Raw genomic sequence first — 20,841 nt, forward strand, 5'->3', positions numbered from 1 at the left:
AACTGGCATTTTACATTCATGCATCTGAATTGGTGGCTGGTGATCATTTTTGGTGTGTGTAGTGTTCCACTACTCAGGACATACTACTCTCTCAGTTCTTTGAAATGGCTTCAAAGCACTTTCTCCAAACTCATCTTCCTGCCTTACAGAATCTCCCATTCTGTCTCTTGACCTCCTATATAATCACCTATATGTACTTGCCAGTCTAGCCTTTCTCATTTATTTGTATTGCCCATTGTCTCATCAGAGAATTTGATATTTATGATTTAATTAGTTTCTGGGGGCACTTTCAGGCAGAACACTCGGCAGAATTTATTAATCTAGTTGCTTTTCTGCAGAACCCTGCACTAATCTGATATGCTGGTAGTTGTTCTGTTCTACAGAGTAGTTAACACTCATGGGCTGATCTGGGAGCTCAGAGATCTACCTGATATTACTGGGACATCATATCATTCCAGTTCTGTTCCTCCTTTCCCTGCCATGCTTCTGCAGCAGAAGAGAATCAGGAATTCCTTGCATTTTATAGCTGTGTTTATCAACTGACAATATCACTACAAAGTGGCCATGTTATTTTTAATGAATCAGTGCTTTTTGATTCATAAATTCCCGTTAAATTGCCTGGCATGTGTATACATTCTTCATATGTTGTTAACACAAGGGTTACAGGCAATTGATTTTTCACTGTGCTCATTGAATTGAAAAAAGAATTATGATAGAGCTCAATTTAAATCCACAGATGCCTGATTTTAGATATATTATGTGTGTGTGTGTTTATATACATATAAAATTTTCCCACAAAAATTACCCTTGTGCTTTGTCCCTCCGATCTGTTTTCTATCGAGTGAAATAGTCCTTTTCTTGTGGAAAAGGGCTTTCACCTCTGGATGATGGTTAAAAAAGCAAGAGGAATGAAGGTCATGGTTCACAACACTGGGAGAAAGGCTAATAAAAACGGAAATAAAGAGAAACCATCTCTAGGTATAATTAGCTTATTATACTTGCACTAGTTTGATTTAGTCACTTTGCTATAGAAGTTACAGAAGGGAAATAATTGTTAGAAATAATTCCCTTGTATTTTAACAAGTTATGTTTCTTGATAATTGTCATTTAGAATAACAGTGGGCTTCCACAAACAGAACAGCTGAAGGAAGAAGAATGATTTGAATGAATCATTTTGAAATGTATGTAGGGTATGTCCATGTGTGAAACCTAAACTATTAGAGAGGGGGTGAAATTCGGATACAGGTTATTCCTGTGTAATTCCACTTTGGCCATCATTCTTCTAGAAGTAACATCTTAGTTCTTATCTTTTAAAAAGATTAGGTTAGATTGGAGCAAACAGTCTGCAAGGCAGGTCTTCATTAGTTTACAGATGCCCGAGCTGCAGGAGTTGGATAGGCAGTGCAGAGAGTGTGTGTTGATGGGAAAGGAGAATATAGCAGCCCCACAGCTGCTGCATAGCATGTGTATGGAGTGAATTACATGATTGTAGTGGAAAGATGATAGCTTATTTACTCCTTAATAAAAAAAAAAAATTATACCTTCACTTTGATTTACTCAGGAATGACTCTCTGTAAACTCACCTTCTATAAAGACTAGATTCTCGGGCAATATAAATTGGTATAGTCTCACAGATTTAAAATAAACTGCATTGTTTTGTGCCAAAGAGGATTTGCAGATTTGTTTGGTTTGTTTCTGTTTGCATCAACAGTTATATTGTCTCTTCCTTCTGCTGTAGAAAAGGAAGCTGCAATCAGACAATCCTAGGCTGGAAGACATGGGAATCTTGTATTTGTACAAGGAGATATTCAGAGGTGGTGGAAGGCCTCAGCATTTTGAAAACAAGCAAACATCCTCCCCCCCACTACAAAACAGACAAAGAAAACCCACAACACTTCATAAATGTGAATGACCTGAAATGGTCTGAAAACATTCAGTAATGCAGTATCAGACTTAAACAGCCACCTGAGACCATAAGTCTTCATTCTTTTTAGTAGGACTAGTTACATACATACATACTCCTTTCCACTAATGCATCAGTTTGAGCCACGTGAAGTTTTCTGTCGTTCCATTGGCCTAGGCCCTTTATTCTTCTCACTTAATTCTAAAATGATTCTGAATTAATCCTATGAGTCCAGCTGACTTCCAGTGCAGCAAATGAAAATCGGAACAGTTGAGGTTTTTAAATTTAAGTATATAATCAGGTTTCATAATACTTTGTTATACTGAGCTTTTCTTGTGATGTCTATTCCATATAAAGACTTTTGCCTGACAGGGTTCATGACTTTTTTTTCTTTCCAAGAATTATCAAACAGTCTTGTCTTAGAAAAAGTTATTTTATGTTTCTGACAGAATCTGCTTGTTTCCTACATTTTTTTTTTTGACAAAATCTTTCCCCTTTCCCCTCTCAGCATTCAGGAAATGCTGACAGGTCAGAGGCTTTGTCAGTCCAGCTCCCATAATGATGCTGTCCTGGCAGCCCTGAACCAACAAAGAAGTGATGGCATACTTTGTGATATCACGCTTATTGCTGAAGAGCAGAAATTCCATGCACATAAAGCAGTCCTGGCAGCCTGCAGTGACTACTTCCGAGTAAGTCCAAAGATTTTTTTCTTTTCTTATAATAATATTAAAATTTACCCTGGAGGCGGGGGCAGGGATGGTTATAGATATCATACTGAACAAGCTTTAAATTTGAGCCTATAGAAAATTCACAATTATTGCACATTCAGTAGAGTATACAACTTTAAATATCCACATGCATGTCATAGGCAAGAAATGTTAAGAACATAATTAAGTTTTTTATCATTATTTATGAGTAGCCTTCTTTCCCCCACCAATAGAGATAGGCAGTACACATCTTTCTGTGAACCTTATGCCCCAGTAAAGTCCTTCCCAGTAAAAGTGGAAGATTTTTTTTGTAGAACCCAGACATTTGAGATAGTTGTGATTAGAGCATGGAAGGGTGGGGAGAGGGAATTTAAATATTAATAAATGCAATTTAAATCAGCTTGAGAGTGGATTTTTGTAGGGATGTACATGGTTACTCTCAAAGAGGAAGCCATAGTAATTTTTTAAGCATAATAAGACTTATTTTCAGAAATAAGTGTTTCTGAAATGTAGAGATTAAAATATTCCCTGGGAAATCTAATTCAGATACTCAGCATGGAAAATTGAACCCAGGTGCTAAAATTGGAGTAACTGAAAATTGAGTTTTCTAATAGGAAGAGTATTCTTCGTATGAAGCAATTCTACTAACCTTCATTATAATGTACCTGTTCAAAATGTTGGACTGTCTGTAACTTTTTAGTTGACTGGTGTTTTTAAAAGAGTCATCCTGTTGTTATTCAGAGACTAAAGCTGAAATTAATTTAAAGGTCTGTTTTCTCTAGCAAAGTAAGTTTATTTAATATTTTGTCTACACTGTAGTTGTAGTGCTATGAACTTATTTATGGTGACCTTTTGGTTTTGTTACAATAATAATATAGTGTATGACAACTGTTCTATATCCTTAATCACCTGAGCAGAATTTTTATCTTCCTGTCAACTCTGGCTCTCTCTTTTGGTTAGAACTGAGAATTTATTCTGTGTAAAGAAATACTGTTAACCTTGACGTTACTTTCACTGTGGTGTTGTTGAGCCAATTGATTGCTCGTTCTTTGAGCTTGTCTGCATGCTTATGTGTTCTGCTACTGCAGAATTTGTACTGCCACAGCTGCTAACGTTGCTTTGTCATGGTGCCCTGGCCTGCTCTAACACAGATTGCTTACCACTTTTTCCTTTTATCCCAGTGCACAGAGAGGGATTTTGGAGCTCTTTAGCTCTAGCAAGTGCTATATGTACTTGTTAATGATAGATACACTACAGGGCTGCGGTTCTGGTTTGATTGAAATATTTTAATAAGGGTGCCATATCATTCCTCCACACCTGTGACATACATTCCTTCCAGAGCTCATTGTACCCTGTGCATAGAAACATCATAGAGTGGGCAGCTGTACCCAGTGTTCAAGCAGTGTGGTAGGAACAGCTTCTACTTTGGTCACTTACTGATTGACCTTGAGATTTGGGGCACTGTGACTCGCATTGTTATTTCCAATTGAGTTACTTGGTATTTGCTGGACAGTTATTGCAAATTAAAATCTTAATGCCCTGTGGAAAAGAAAAAAAACAGTTTTACAGTAGGTCAAATTCCTAATTGCTACGTAAATCTTTTGTAGTAAAAAAAAAATACTGAGAGAATGATCTATGCAGCATTTAGTAATTTGATGTGTCTCAAAATTTTTATAATTTGATAGGACATATTCTTCAGACTTTAAGTATCAGCTATAAATACAGAACTTATGCTTTCTGGAATCAGCCAAACAGTTTCTATTGTTAATGGACAAAAATCTTCGTTAGAAAATTGTGGAATGAGATTTATATTCTGTAGGAAGATGGCAAAAAAGTTACTACATACTATGTTCCTGATTCTAATAATTTAGAAAAGAGCAAGGGTTGATTAAAAAGTAGTAATGTTTTGTATTTAAACTGAGATTATTAATGTTTTTATATCTAGGGGGATTTTGCCTAATTTGAGCCACCCAAGTATTCATTTTCTAAGATTTAGGAGAATGACGCCAGACTTCATTCAGAGTCAGTAAAGAGAAACGGGCATTTCCAGAGGATGATAAAGGGGGATAGAAGACTTATTTAGAATGAAATGACTCGCTATCTGGAAGTGCCAGATCTCTCCACTGGTCATAAAGACTAGACTCACATGCCTCAAACTTAGCTGTTAAAATTACCTAAGATTATTTCTACTCATTAGTTGTTTCTGGATTTTCTTGGAGGAATTCTTGGAAGAACCTTGCAGATTTTCTAACCCTGAAGAAGCCATTGCCATGGGAAACTTACCTTTCACTAATTTTTGTGAGTGTTTTTTTCCATATAAGCGCAGGACTACAGTGGACAGGATTCTGGCAACATCAGATGTTGGAGTTGCCTGGACTAAAACTGAGATGGCAACACTATACATCAGTGTGACACAAAGAACTTGCCTACCGTAGCTTCTGGTTTCTATGGCTTATAGATTTATGTACTTAGCCTACCTTCAGCTCTATCTGGAGAGGCTGTCATGCAATTCTTAAGATCTCACAGATTACTCAAGAAATATGTTCAGTTCTACATAGGGCTCTATCAGAATGAATCAGCATGATTTTTTCTGTTTGTTTTCTCTTCTTTGCCACTCTTGTAAAACAGCTTGTACAAGAGACTGGATATTTGATTTCTACAGAGCACTTTTACGGTTTTCTACATGTTCTGTGTCTACTTTGATTTAGATGGAGCTACTTCTGAGATTGTGATGTTTTCTTGATGAGCATAACAAGTCAGCTGAGCAGCATATTTTTTTCAAATTGCCATTTATTTCTTTCTTTTACTGCAAAGAAAAGTTTGTTAACGCTTTTGGAGGATAACTAAATGTGTATCATGTTACAGACTGAGGGAATTGGAGCCATTGTATATGGAAGATCAAGCAGAGGTTGCCTTATCAATTTTTCCTTGAGGTTGTAGTCTGGAGTAAAATCTTCATTTGCTTTTCTAAGACAAGCCAGAGACCTGAGCATCAGCAAAATACAAAGGGCCAGCCTTCTAGGGTAACAGCTTGCCATCCCTTCTTCCAGTTGGTATAGTTAGTCTTGTAGTTCCAGCTGTGCTGAAACATTGGAATTTAAATCCTAAGCATAGCACCTGATTTGGGAGTTTGTTACACTTGTACACCGAAATGTTGTGTTTTTTTTCTCTAAGAAAAAAAAACTGTAGGAAATTGCGTAGAAAGACTGCATTAAAAATACAGAGTAAAATTGCAAGATTTGACACTTGAAAATTAGGGGTTTCAATTTTTCTGTTCAGCATCCTCTTTCAAAATGATCTAAGGAATACAGTAGTCACCTCCATACCCTAAAAGACTCATATAAAGAATAGTAAACATATGTATTTTTATGAATTCTTTTTTAAGCAACAAACAGCGTTTTAGGCAAACTTTTCCATATGACATTCTGTAATTTGCTATTTGTCTCAGTCTATTGCAGTGAGACAAGGCGGTTGAGTTAGTGAGTATGTGTGCATTGTGATAGCTGTAGCAAGCTAAGTGATTTCCAATTAAAAGATTCTTTTTTCTTTTTTCCCCTCTGGGAGCAAAATGAAATGTTACTGCATGACTTCATTAGAAGGCATTTACAGTGTTGGCAGGTGATTATATAACCTCAAGATTTTCTTGTGCAAAATGCATTGGTTTTCCAGGCAGAACAACTCCTTTCTTCTTCCTTATTTTTCATTTGAGTGGGTTCATAGTCACAGGACTTTGATCTTTCTCAAAAAGATGCAGATTTTCCATGTAATCTGGATGAAAAAAATTATCTCAATTAACTAGATTTTAAAATGTCAGTAATATTCTTTTTCCACAATGAGCATGTTCAATTCTTAGAAGAATCTTTCTTCTCTGAAATGATCTAGTAGATACTAATTTTGCATACAGACTTTCTGCTTACAACTATCACAGTTGATTCTTAAGCAATTTATTTTCAGGGTTTTTCTGTGCTGTCTTTCCTCCCTGTCAGCAGATAATTTCTTCGTGTGTACACAACATTGCTGATTGTTTGTATTTCGCAATATATTGCATTGTTTCCTGATAATTAATTTTTATAAAAAAATCCCTGAGGTATGAAAGGCATATGATGCAAATAGCTTTCAAGGTCTTGTAACATGAATCATAAAGAGGAAAAGGCTCTCCCTAACGTGTCTTAGGGATAGGTCTACGGACCTAGTTCTGAGAAATCAGAATTACCTGCTGCTTTTGCAGTCTAATGTGATTTTGTTTTTCAGCATTTTACCATTAATGTGCATGTACCAAACGAATGGTATTTTCCTCGCTATTGTACCCTGGAAGTGATGCTACTGAGAAATTGTCTTTCCAGATAACATTTTAAAATGTTAGGTCTTTCCATTGGACCAAATCAACTCTATTGTTCTAGTAACATCTAGTCATTACTGAGACTTCTGTGCCAAAAGAGGCTCTTACCCTCACTTTTAGCTTCCTGTGTAGATTGAGAAATACCTCCTCTTCTTACATATCTAAACTTTTCCTGGGATCGTTTTAATTTCATTTTCTCAGTTGGAAATTATGATATATTTGAGAAACTATACTATTTCATCTGTATTAATTGCCTAACACAGCTTTGGTAGATCTCAGTCACATAGGTTCACTGTATCATCTAACATTGTTTCTAAACTAATGCTTTTTTTCATTTTTCCCAAGCATATAGAATCATTGCTTTTGTTAAATGCTGTAGACGCCTTTTATTTTTTTTTTTTTAAATAATTGCTGCAGGTTCTTTAACTGAAATCATTCAAAGTATACCCTTCATAAGGATATTACCTGCTTGTAGTAATTACCTAGCAGGTAACTTGAAGTGAATTCCCATATGCCTGTTGTCTACCTGCAACTTGCACCCGAAAGCAGTGTTTTAATGAATTTGAAACCTGAAGTTCTAAGTTAGGCCAATCTTTGTGAACAAGATAACAAAAAGAAGGAAATGCAATTGAACAACAGATTCTGCTTCAGTTGATGGAACTGGTTGGCTCTGTTGTTCAATTGCATCTCCTTCTTGTGTACAAGCTGTTGTAAGTAGAATTCACAAATGTAGATCAACGTTTGGAATGGATTTTGGTTTTGTTGAGTTCTGAGCAACTCAGGCAAGTAAGGCAGTGCCAAATGCACTCTTTGTAAATATAATTTGTAAATATAAAGGCAACAAAAGTCTACTGTAGAAGAAAAGCCTCCAAATGAAAATAACTAATTATTGTAAATCAAACGATGTTATCCTAATTAATACTACTGAAACATTTGTTTATATTTTTTCATTATGTAATACATATAGTTGATCGTCACTAGAATATGTTAATAACCCACAGTTGTCCTTTATTGGACTCCTCGGTACAAGAGAGACATGGACATACTGGAGAGAGTCCAGTAAAGGGCCACAAAGATGATGAAGACACTGGAGCTTCTCTCCTGTGAGGAAAGGCTGAGAGAGCTGGGACTGTTCAGCCTGGAGCAGAGAAGGCTCAGGGGGATATTATCAGTATATATAAATAGCTGAAGGGAGGGTGCGTAGAGGACAGAGCCAGGCTCTTTTCAGTCGTTCCCAGTGACAGGACAAGGGGCAACGGGCACAAAGGGAAACACAGGAGGTTCCTTCTGAACATCAGGAAAACACTTTTTTCCCCTGTGAAGGTAACTGAGCACTGGCACGTGTTGCCCGGGGTCGCTGTGGAGTCTCCATCCACAGAGATATTCAGAAGCCATCCAGACATGGACCTGGGGCAACTGGCTCTGTTTGCACACGGGATTGGACCGGATGACCTCCAGGGGTCCCTTCCAACCTCAACTGTTCTATGATTCACAGTGGAACTAAAACAATAAAGACAGTAAAACATCTTAGTTAAACTGAAGCTCTGCTTTTGTGTTAAGGTACTAAAAATGTAGGTGTAACTGGTGTGGTATGGATATGATCTGTAGCTGAAATGACCATGTCTCCCCTTTCCCCATCCATATTCTTTTTGTGAAACCTACCCTTTTAGGATTGACCAAGGACTCGGGAAGTGCAAAAATCTGTTAGATTCTGAGCCAATGCTATTTTTCACCAACTCCTGAACAAATATCTAGTACAGACTTGTTTGGGACGGTACAGGCTGAAATCCAACATTCTTTTAAGTGTAGTAGGATAATACTATAGGAATAGTATGTGGTGCATTCAAACTATGCAGACTGTCATAATGGGTTTGGGAAAATCCGTGTACTGCTTGTAAGGATTCAAGAGGGCCAAGAAGAGCAAGTGTGTTTGTGAACCTGACTCTTAGTACAAAAATCCTCCTCTAGTGCTTGAGTTAGAAAGCTAGTCTGTTAGTTGTTCAGAAGCAGTCATACCTGTCCATATATGGCTTGGGACTAGAGAAGGACCATACTGTTCGGTTGAAAATCTGTCACATCCATGATACACTGATCCACATACAAGAGATAAACTACAGGATGCAGATGTACAATCGTAGAGATGTCAGATGAACATCCCAGAGGTGGCAAACCATGCATCCTGTTACCAGTCTTTGCATCCCTGCCTTCTTATCTTTGTTCTCACTGATGATAACTTATATGAAAATTGAAACATTTTCCATGAAATACCAAGCAGTCTTTCTGTTGCCAATATGATTTATGCACAACTAGTAATATCACAGCTATGTGGCATCTCTCATTTACTTATACGTCCTTGCCATCTTCTTGCTCTTAACATTCTTCCCCACAGTCTGAAAAGCCTCAAGACTTTTGACCAATTAATTTCTTGTCTTTGCCATACTAATTCATATTGTCCTGTGCCATTCTCCATTAGCCATGCCCTAACTCAGAACCAGTTCCCAATTGCTCTACAAAACTTCAAAACAGGATATAGTGTTCTCATTTACTGTCACACCAGCAGTTTTCTTATCTAAGAACTTTGATAAAGATGTATCTTTTAAATATGCTTAATACTGAGGTAAAACTATTTTCTCCCTTCTTAACCCTCTTTTTAATCTCTTGGTGGGTTTTTTATGCATTATTCCTGTGTAAGAATACTAACGGCAAACTTGGGAAGGAATATAGTTTAGTAGTGGTTCCAGGCTTGCAATTATTGACCTTGTAGTGTTCACTACCGTACAGTGATGCTGTAAGAAATCTAAGGACTATTTCAGCATGCTGTCTAACTGTTTAGCACTATATTTTAATTCTTCTGCATATGAAATCAGCCAAATGTGGCCCAATACACATGGTTCTGGGTGACGCCAACAATGCAGAAGATATTTGAAGATTCATAGTAGTGTCTGGTGCTATGAACATGTTACTTATACACCGCCTGTTGAGAAATGAGAACTCGGTGCTGCTTGCTTCTCATTGGGGGAAAAAAAAACTTGCCTAAAATAAGAGGAGGCCTCGAAAAATTAAGTCTTTTTTAAAAAATAATATAGCATAATATAAGGGTTTAAATATAAATCAGTTTTGTTACTAATTGTTCAGTAATCCAGTTACAGTTGAATGTCAAGAAAACAGCACATTCCTCTACTTCTTAAAATATTGTTTGATATAGGCATTGTCAATAATATTACTAAGTTTAATCAAATTGTTGAAAGTAATGTAGCATGGGCAGTTGTGAGGTGGCTTGTTGTATAAAAGCCTTTCTAATATTTATCTGAACAAACTTTTTTACTTCTGAAGTATACACAAAAATGGTTTGCAAATGTTTTAAAGCTTTCTATATAAATATTTTAATATACTTTTAAGTGGACAAAGTAAGGGAGTGTATCTGGGTTATTTGTTTTTTTGTTCTGTGAGACTCTGAAGTAATTTGCCTTTGCTGCAGACAGAATTCCCACATCTCAGCAATGTGGGTGCTATCAAAAACATTTACAAGAATCTTCTGTTTTCTGAATTCTATTTTCAAATTCCCAGCAGTTGTTATGCTGTCAGAGTAAATATTTTTCTGTTGCAGTTCTCATAGTATGTAAATGAATTAATTGCAATTCTGCCATTGCAGGATGTTAGACAATATGGCATCTTATACTCTGAGTTATCCTCTTGATTATTTTTATTCTTTTTCTTTTTTGAAGTCCCTATATGGTAAGTGCACCATGAGTAAGTATGGCAGAATCAACGCTGCAGTTAGTGAGATAGGTCATAAGAGACTGTGGCTCATTGTCTCTAATTAAATTAGTGTTGTAACAACATGTGGTGTTTGGTTACTATTCAATTGATGCATTTTCTCAGTTTAAAAGCAGGACAGAAAGGAGTCATTGCAGCCATGTTGCTGTAGTTGCCAGTTTTCTTTGCTGCCATCTTTGCTTGCTTCAGGCTACCTCAGTTCAATTTTGCAGTGCTGCTATAGCAAATGTTCTGAAGCTGGGCTGGGCTCAGCTGCAGTTTCATGTGTCTGCCCATGGAAAGCCAATTTCTTGGGGCAGGCCTGTGGTAGAGAAGTTTCATACCTGTTTTCTTCTATATAGTCTGGTGAAGAAGTCTTATATTTTAGAACATTGTTGGATGCAGTAGACACTATTCTATATTTCGCAGTCTCCATCAGTATCTTCCTACACAACCTCAGGAGAAATTAAAGCTATTATTCTGTGGGTGTAGTGAAGCTGAAAACACCTTCTGCTCCTACCACCTGAGTGAATTATTTGGGCAGCGTGTCACTTTTAGCTTCAGTGAGTAGGACCCACATACCATTTTAATAATATGAGAAATAGCCAAAGAAAGAGGCAAGACTGCTGAAGAGCTAAAAACACGATCCATATGTTGCACTTTTACATATAGCAGGTGTTAGGATGTTTTAACACTATTGAAATAGCTGTTTTTCTTTTGGATGCTCCCTCAGCGTTTCTTGCATTCCCCTTCGTTTGTATAAGAAGCCCATCACAATGCACATACTTCTGCCTTTTGTGTTGCACATTAGGCTTGTTGGAAGTTTTAGAGAAAATACGTTTCTTTAAACAAATTCTTCAATTGCTTCATTGTCAACAGTGCCATTTTTTACACCCTGTTAACAACTTCATTTTAGTAGACTGAAATGTGATATTGGCTAGTTGCATTCATGTCACTGTAGGCCTTCATCTAGTGAAAGGTTAGATTTAAGCAGTGGAACCTCTACGTTTGACTGTCCTGAACATCCTTGTAAAATGCTGCTTATCTTCAGCAGGGGTTAATCTGCCTAAGTCAACCTGTTTTCAAACTTAGACATCTAAAACCTCTCAAGTCCCAATCCACTCTTACTGGATGACCTAATGTGCAAGTGCCGAATTAATTAAACTGCCTCTCTATCTACTATTAATAGGTGGTGTCTCAAAAGAGGGAGATGCCCTTAACAGCATTGGGTGAGAACATAAGAATGGCCATACTGTGTTGGATCATTGGCTTATTGCTTTAGCAGTAGCCGTTCGTGATACCTGGAGAAAAAGAGTAAAACCAGGTTAAGTGTATGTGGTGTGTCCCTGAGAATTCCCCAGCTGTTTTCAGCTCAGGGGCATTTCCTGAGCAAGGTGTGATTCCTGTCTATTCAGCAATCCTAAATAGGTCTCTCATCCAAGCTTTTATCCTCTTTCCCATTGAACTTGTGTAAGATTTCTCATCCACTGTGTTCTCTAACAACGTGGCCCACTGCCGGTTGTGTGAAGAAGTACTTTTTGTTTGTTCTGAATCTGATTTCCACCAGTTTCACTTGATTCCTTCTAGTTCTTCTATTGGAAAAGACATTGAACCATCAGTTCCTAGGTATTCTTCTCATGGCACTCAATCATCTCTTTTCCAGGTTGGAGATTGGCGACTTACTCAGATCTACTCAAATGGAAGCTGTTCCGTATTCTTGATGATGCTTTTTGCCCTTCTTTGAAGCTTTTACAGCTCTAGTATATATTTTGTGAGATGAGGGTAAGAGAATTGTGTGCAGCAGTAGGCGAAGCATAGGTTGTTGCATGGGCATAGGGCTGATTTCTGTTTTGTTCTCTCTTGCCTAACGATTTCTAAGCGTTGATTACTTTTTTTTACTATTGTTGTGCACTGGGATGACTTTTTCATTAAACTCTCATATGCTAATTTTATAGCTGCCATTTTATAAACCAACCGCTCATCTCATACAATCCTTTTACAGTTTATCATGTTTTGTCCGTGTCCTTACTACCTTGAATAGCTTTGTCTCAATGGACTTTCTAGCCGCACTGCTCTCACCCTTGTCCAAATCTTCTCTGGATATGTTAAACAGCCCAAAAACTCCACTGGAATCATCACTCCGTGTGAAAACTGGCCTGCTCTTTTCTTGTTCACTGTTTTATGTCTTCAGTCACTTACTTACCCAGGCAAAGGTCTCTCCTTTTTTCTCTCTTGCCTAGTTTGCCTTCAAGGCCTTTGAAGGCCTTTGTCAAAAGCTTTTTGTGAATCCACTTTGTGGAGAAGTAATGGTTAGAGCCCAGCATAACATCCTTTTCGCCAGTAGGCTGCAGCTATTACTTTTATATGTATAAAAACAAATTTACGTTTGTGTGTGTATATGTGTGTAAAAATCAAATTACCAATTACCTTCTGCTTAGGCATACGTATCATTCTCAGCTACTGACGAAATAAGAGCTTGGCCTTCCAAGGTTGTAGGGTACTAGCTATACAAGTAGGCAACAAATGTACATAAAGCCCATTTGAAATCAAAATTACTGAATATTAGGACACGTTATGAAATGTCCATCTGCATTTTCAGAAGCTGTCATACCTGGCACTTAAGGATCTACCTTGCCAAAGTTAGATTTCAACCCAGAAGGGGTAGGTGTCAATCCTATAGAATTTATGGGGATAATTAAGTTGACATCATCGTGGTCTGTTAGTTTGGCGGGGGTTGGTTTGTTGGAGATGAAGGAGGAGCCAAAGGATAAATGAGCACAGTCAAATGTGGACTACTAAAAATAAAATGAAGAGATGATTTCGTAGAGGCGTTTGTTCCAGAGGAGACAGCTGATGGAGGGCAGAGCTCAGCTGATGATGAAAGCTACTGTGACAAATTACTGCAATATTAACACAAGCTTGGTTAGTCAAGTCATTCTTTTATTTAGCAAATTGTTAGTGTCTCATTACTTTTGTAGGTTTTATCAGTAAAAGGATGTGGAAAACCAAAGAAAAATGGTCAGTGAGCTGGTTTTATTCTTTGGCCTTTCTATAAAATAATTTACTAAATATGTTATTTGGTAAATAACATAGGGAACTAAGGGTACTTCTTTAGCAAAATTATGCTATAATCTTAATGGAAAGCAGGATTTCTAATCATAATGGAAAATAGGATTATTTTGAAAGATACGAAGGGTATCTGGTTCAAACCCTCATAAAATGGGCCAGATATGAAAGGTATCTAGTACAAACCTTCATAAAATGAACCATTTCAAATTTCAACATTAGGCTTCACACATACAAGTATGCTTTTGCAGTTACGCTGCAGAATAGAAGATAATTGTCATAGTTTACTATTGGTTGGAACATTTGGATGTCAGTAGCTAATGACACTTACATCACATTATAAATGGCTTCTTAAGAAGCTAATTATAATAATAACTAAGATTATGTTACTCCAGTTCTGTTAGATTAAGCCTTGCTGTACAGCTATTTAGTTATGGCTGGTATGCACTGAGGTGGGAAACTTGTCTTGATGGTACTGTATGAAGTATGCTTTTAAAAATAAGCCCCTTAAAGGTGTCAAAGTTTTGATCGTGGTTTTCCTGCAAAAAGAAATCACAAGAAGCTTTGCCTCCCTGAATGAAAAGTATTGTGGTAGTTAAAGTGCTAGTTCAAGAGCTAACTGACTTTTATTCCAGTTTTATTTTGGGCTTGCTTTTGATCTTGCTAAAATCATCAAAGGACACGAACAATAGGCTTATGCATTCACTGGGAAGCATTAAACCAATTTAAGCCAAAATTTGCAAATGTGACTCATACTTTTCTGTGCTTGACTGGAGATGCTGGAAAAAAATCTGGTTTTAGTTACGCTGATCCCTTTATATTCCAAAAGGCAGGCCTGCTTCAGAGTGACTGTTGTTAAGACAGACTGTACATTACTGCAGATTTCTGCAGTGCTTTGCATAGCACTGTCCTTACAATTAAGTTTTCTTGCTTTCTGCCACAATGAAAACAATAATTTTGGTATTCAGGACCACCTATGACAACTAATTTGTTTTGAAATACTGGAACTAATAAGGTTACTGTAGCTGTAGTAGTTCGCTGTTAATTTTTTTTATTCTGGTATGGAGTTGCACATGAAAATTGTAGAATTATTTTGTTGCCACAGCATAACCTAGACTACTTTTGAATATAGGTCTTTTTAGGGATAATGCAGCAACTCATTAGGAGTAGTATGCTACAATCTGGTCTTTTTCCTTGTGTCTTAAATTATGTTTGTGCATCGAAGCAGAAATTTGGGGAAGACACATTACACTGACTATTAAACTCTATCAAAACATGAATTAGGTTTGGTGCAGGTGCAGCCAAGAATGTAACTTGTTAGCAACAAATGCTTATATTGTTGTTTATTTTGACTGGGAGTGAAGACCCTGTGCCTTGTTACAACCAAGAAGATTACTTTGTTCTTGCTGGGTTACTCCCCAAAAAATGTGCACTATACAAACAGGAAAAAAATCACATCCTTAGGTCCTCTAAACAATAGGGTAGCTCTTTACTTCAATTTTCACTACTTATTTCTAGAGATACCAAGAATTGTATAAACAGTGCAATGCAACAAGTGCGTTGCATGTATCATTGATTTGGTAAGCTCTTCGGGGCTGTGTAGTCATGTATCACTGTCTGACACTGTGATGTACTAAAAGAAACACCAAAGGTTCAGTGGAATTTGCTTGCTAACAGTAATATGTGAGACTTCAGTACTGTGCTTAAAATTGTATATTTTGCTGCTCAGTTTTTCTTTTCTTTCTTCTCATTTCTTTATATATTCCCTTAAACTATGAATGATAGCTGACCTTTTCATTTTACAGGATTCATTTTAGTTGCATGGCAAATGCTTAAAAAACAATATTTAGGTAGATTTCATTGGGCAGATGAATTACAGCAGGCTCAGTTATCAGTGATTGATGTTATGTGACATTTTCTCTGGGTATTTATACCCAGAGATTCTTCTTTTTCAGAAGAATCATGTAAAGTGCCTCTTAATCATATTGCATGCAGTTGGTATTGATGGATATGTTTTTCAGTGTGTGAGAGACTCTAGAGGCCATGGCTGACGATTGGTTTAGGATAGACAGGCTTAAATTGGGAGGAAAACAAAGCAAAATATAACATGCCAGCTATGATAAGAACAAGCCATGTTTTTACAGTAAGGAAACATTCACATATTAAATTGGTTATTTGGATAAGTATATGTTACATATCTAGAACATAGTTGATATTTGATGTGGACGTTGTCATCTGTCAAAGTAGTATTTTGACTCCTGTTAATGCATTCTGAATACTTTTTTTTTTGTTGTGATAGGTGAACACGGCAAGGAAGAAATAATATTGCTTATGTAATGAAGGATTAGAACATGGAAGTTAAGAACACCTAAAGGTTAATTCAGGAATAGTACAACAAAGGGGATTAAATAGATTATGATTTATTTATTTAATATTGCTGTTACATGAAAGGTGAGGTGCTATTTTTAGTACAAACTGCAAAGGAGAATATTTTGGCCTGAAAGAGTTTATAGTCCAAATAGATAAGATAGTCTCAGGACTGGATACTTGCAAGTTTGAGTGACCTATATACAGATAGGCTTAGGTCCCAAATCAGAAAGAATGCATGACTGAGCTGTTCCGTTGATTTCAGTAAGATTTCTCACCAGCTTAAAATTACACGTGATAAAAAAATCTTGAGGTATCACATCATAACTGAGTTCCCTGAGCAGTGTAGGAAATTGATCTGAGATCTCTGAAGTGTTAGTTTACTTTCTTCATAGCTTTTCTGATGCATGAGATGAGAAGTACAATCAATTTCCTGTAAAGAAAAAGATGTAAAGCAGCTGAATATGGAAGTAAGTGCATATACTGTGGGAAGTGAATTTGAATAAAACACTGCACTTAATGAAGATGCCTATCTATTTTAAAATAATTTTAAAAAGAACTCAAGCAGTATCATTGTGGAATTGTGGAGGCAGAAATTTCAGATGACAATTCTGCTCTTCTAAAACAGTAAAAAAAAAATGCTAGATAGTGTTACTTACCTTAAAAATTCAGTGCAAGAAGATAAGTAGCTAAGGAAAACCTTGGCGATTACATTGATCAGTATTTTACCAATTAGTTTGCTAGATAGACGGAATGGATGTTCACTCACTTTCAAAATTGTTGTGGTTTTTTTCAGCTATAAGTATATATTAAGTTTTTTGTTCAGACATGTTTCTGAATTGGGTGGAAAAAAGTTAAATAGTTAATGTGACTACAAAACAAGTTGTTTGGTGCATTTTAATTTTTTCCTATAGAGCTCAGCCTCAGTAATAAGAAGCTGGGGGGGGATGGCATACTTAAGGTTTAACTTATGGTAAGACTGATTAAATATTTTTCCCATAACATTTGACCAGAGTGTTTACAATATAGTTGATAAGTAGTAGGAAAAGTAGGAATGAGTTTTTAACACAGAGCTCTATACTGACTTAGAGATGAGAAAGCTCATGTGCATTGAGCTTAACTCTCTGTTAGTTCATCTTGACTTCCTGGGTGTTCATTTTTTTTGAGTGTGGCACAGTGAAAGGAACTACAAGAATGCTAGTTCACTCTGTGCCAACTTTCCACTCTCCCTATCTGGTGGTGATTGTGAGGAAGTGCAGCAAATGCTTACGTACTTTACAGTGGAGAATGTGTCAGATTTCTAGACAGCCACGCAAGAACAACAGCTGAAGGTAAAGGCAGGCTCTTGTACATCAGTTGCAAAAGCTTTCAACTGTGAGTTAGAGTCAAGGATGAAAGGTGACAGGGTTAAGCGAGTGGGAGATGGACGGAGTTGAGATATTTGCACTGTGTTGTGCAAAACAAGCTTGGCCTTGCTGAACCCCCCTGAACATCATGTGAATGCAGCTTTTAATGGAGGTGATTCTAAAGTATCCCAGGACTTTATTATTGTGCTTGCTATCTACTGCTAAGTCTGTGGTCGAACGAGTTTGTGTAGTTCAGAGCTATGCATTGGTAGGGAGGTTCACATGCTCGTTTTGTATTGTAGTGGACTTAGAACTCGGGCTGCTGGTAGTTATCAAAACAATGTTTGAGAAAACAGAGGGAGGAAATTTGGAAATCTTGCTCTCTGGGTTACTGTAGATTGCTGTGGTAAGTTCAGCTTGCTTTCTGGTTTTTGAAAGCTTAGATTTATTTTGAAAGTTTCATTTAGAGTTGAATCAAAGAAAAATGTATAACGATGAATGTCTCTTCACATTCTTGCTGAGGGAGTTTTGAGATATTTTAGAGGTAATTGCTATGCATGGGAACCACGTACTTTATTCTTAGAAGAGCCAGGGTATTTCTGGAAGGCAGTAATTTAAATGGTCATTTGCTCACCTCCCATTTGGAACATATCAGAAAAGTCGGCTAGGGGCTTATGTAGCTGAAGTAAGGGATGAGCATAAGAAGGTCAAGATAGACAAACTGAAGGCATTTTGTGTGGATTCAGCCTCTCAGATACTCAGAAGTATTTTAAAACAAAGTATGAAATATTAGCATTGTTGAAGGAAATTAGTAACTAAAAATAATTTACACTTCATGCTTAGCCAAATTTGGTAACTTTTCTGGTAAGTTTGAGTTGTGCACTTGTCCAAATATTTTATATTTAATTGTTTTTCTTGTCTGTCACTTGTATGTCCACCTGAGATGTTTATCTTATTGCCTTGTTTTTATGTACTCCAGGGAAAACTAAAGGAGGCTACTAGCCGTGCATTAAAAGCATGACTGATGGATATATTTAAGCTCACAAAACCTCAGAGTGTTTTCAGAGATGTATCTGAAATCAGAGTTTGACAGCCCAACCGTAACTGTTGGGTATTCTCCAGGTATTGGTGAAGTCTCAAGCCAGAATTTAATAATCCTTATGTTTCTACAGTTAAAACTATAATATTCAAGTACAGCAATGCAAATTAAAGACTGAGTTCGAGCTCTATTTCTGCCTATGATTGAACAGATTTTTTTTCATGCTGGATTAAACCTTTAAACTATCAGGCTGAGAAGGAAATTTGCCTGCTGGTGAAGGCAGCGTGCATCACTGAGCAGTACTAGGTTTATCTGTGTGGGAGACTACTTTACTGGAGGCTAATCCAGTTCAGCTGAATGTGAACTGTCTGAGGACCATTGCAGACCTTATCTTTCGATTACATTCTTTGGCCTTGCCCCCTGAAAAACAAATGTAGATCATACTCAGTATCAAAAACTTCCACAGAATACTCAGAGGATAGTACGAGTGAAAATGAACTCCGTATAGCAGATGGCACGCAAAGCCATAGTCCCGTGACTTACTGGCAGCTACAGTTCTGATAGCCCGTTGCACTATTAGACTATGCCTGTACTAGTAAATAAGATGCATAAGAGCTTGTTTCTGGCCGTAAAAGCAACTGGCACAGCATGGCTTGTGTCCATATGGCTAAACCTTCTCCCCTCTGCAAACAGGTTGGCTTTATCCGTGCTGTCTGTCTGGAACAGCCATGGCTTGAGTTATCCCCTGAACCATAGTCTGGGCATTGCCTGGGAGAGTGCTAGTTGGCAGGGGGTCAAAGCTGTACTGGAGGCTGTGTTCATTAAACGCTGTGGATGATTACGGACAGGGACTGAGTTAGCAGCCTGATCCTGCTGAGTTTACTAAGGTAGGTGTAGTAATAAGCCCTGTGTAAGGACCATGCTGGAATCTCTGTGATACAATACAATAGTCTCCTAAAAGTAAATTTAGTAAGTCTACAAAGAAAAAGTCTCCCAGTTCTTCATAGAAATGATTCATGGTCTACAGATGAGATTCAGTTAAGTGTGTGTTTGTATCTGTAAGCTTAACCCATTGTGTGGGACATCCAGCCCTTGACCAGAAGAGAAATTTTATTAGTAGCCACACTTTTTTTGATGGTTCCTACGTACAGGTAGGTAGTGCACAGATGGTTGCTGTAGCACAGTCAGAGAATGCAGAGCATGCGTGACCTTGTTCACTGAGCATTCCAGCCTTTCTGCAAGCAGTCTGTGACAGAACTGAGTGTACAGAACGTGTGCGAATCTACCCCTGTAAGAGCTATATAGACAGGTGTTGCTTTGAGACTTTACTCTCTTTATTCAGGAATTGATATGGGGAAGGGAAAATATTATCCAAAAAGTTTATTTAGTAGTGAATTTCTGAGAAGAGAAGCTTGTCTCTTCAGACACAAACTGCAGGTCTGCTTTTGCAAGGAACAGGTGGCTGATGGGTACCTTGCAGCTCCTGGCAAGCCCTGAGGCCTTACAATAGCTATTAGAGCTCATTTGATACATCTAAATGACAATGAAATGTCCAACTCTGATTACATTTTTAATGGAATCAGAAAAGTGTATGAACTTTTTAGAAATTTTTTTTTTTTCTATCTAGGTGTATTTCATGGCTGGTCTTACTACATTTGTTTGATTAAACCTTTTAAACTTTTTGATGCTTCTTTTCTGTTGTCAGTTTGGAAGAAGCCCTGATATCACTTTATTGAAATAGAAAGTGCAAAAATACAAGGAGTGGCCATGTGATAAATGTCACTCTTGCTTATACTGGATGATTTCCAGGCAACAGATTTATGTCAAATTGTGGTGTTTTAATGATGAAAATGCTAACACTTTAAGAAGAAATTACCTATTTGCAGGAAACACGCAGTTCTTCAAAGAAGCCAAAGGGGATAGGGCTTACTTTTTCCTTTAAACTCAGCAGTGCTTGGTGGGCAGGTTGCACATATGAAAACCTGTGTTCTTATTGACTGCCTCAGCTTCTGCAGGTATCGGCCAGAGTAGAGACAAAAGTAGGAAAGGGTATATTCGTAAGACGTGCTCCTTCACTGAAGTTCTCCAAGGTGAAGTTTGGTAGCCCCTCCGTAGAGGCATTTACAGTTTGGCACAAAACCTACTGGGATAAGTTTAGACTCTCTTTAGCAATGACAGATGGTAGAACTGTTCAGTTTATTTGTTCGCAGTTTACTGTCTAAAGACTGAGTGGTATATTTTGTTAAAAAATGTGTGGGAGAGTGACAAAGATAAAGGTTGCTTTTCCGGAAAAGTATTGGACTGGAGAATGGGACTGA

At 37.3% G+C, this 20,841-nt stretch overlaps 1 protein-coding gene across 5 annotated transcripts in view; it reads left to right on the plus strand.

Moving 5' to 3' along the window:
* Positions 1–20,841, plus strand: part of KLHL32 (kelch-like family member 32) — a 92,983-nt gene that overhangs the window by 252 nt on the left and 71,890 nt on the right. For all 5 annotated transcript variants that reach the window (XM_009320138.1, XM_009320141.1, XM_009320139.1 and 2 more), the window contains exon 2: positions 2,412–2,592. In XM_009320138.1, the coding sequence (XP_009318413.1) occupies positions 2,412–2,592 (181 nt within the window). The remainder of the gene's footprint in view (positions 1–2,411; positions 2,593–20,841) is intronic.

This window comes from Pygoscelis adeliae, unplaced genomic scaffold (genome assembly GCF_000699105.1).
Source record: "Pygoscelis adeliae isolate BGI_AS28 unplaced genomic scaffold, ASM69910v1 Scaffold41, whole genome shotgun sequence".
NCBI classification, from domain to species: Eukaryota; Metazoa; Chordata; class Aves; order Sphenisciformes; family Spheniscidae; genus Pygoscelis; species Pygoscelis adeliae.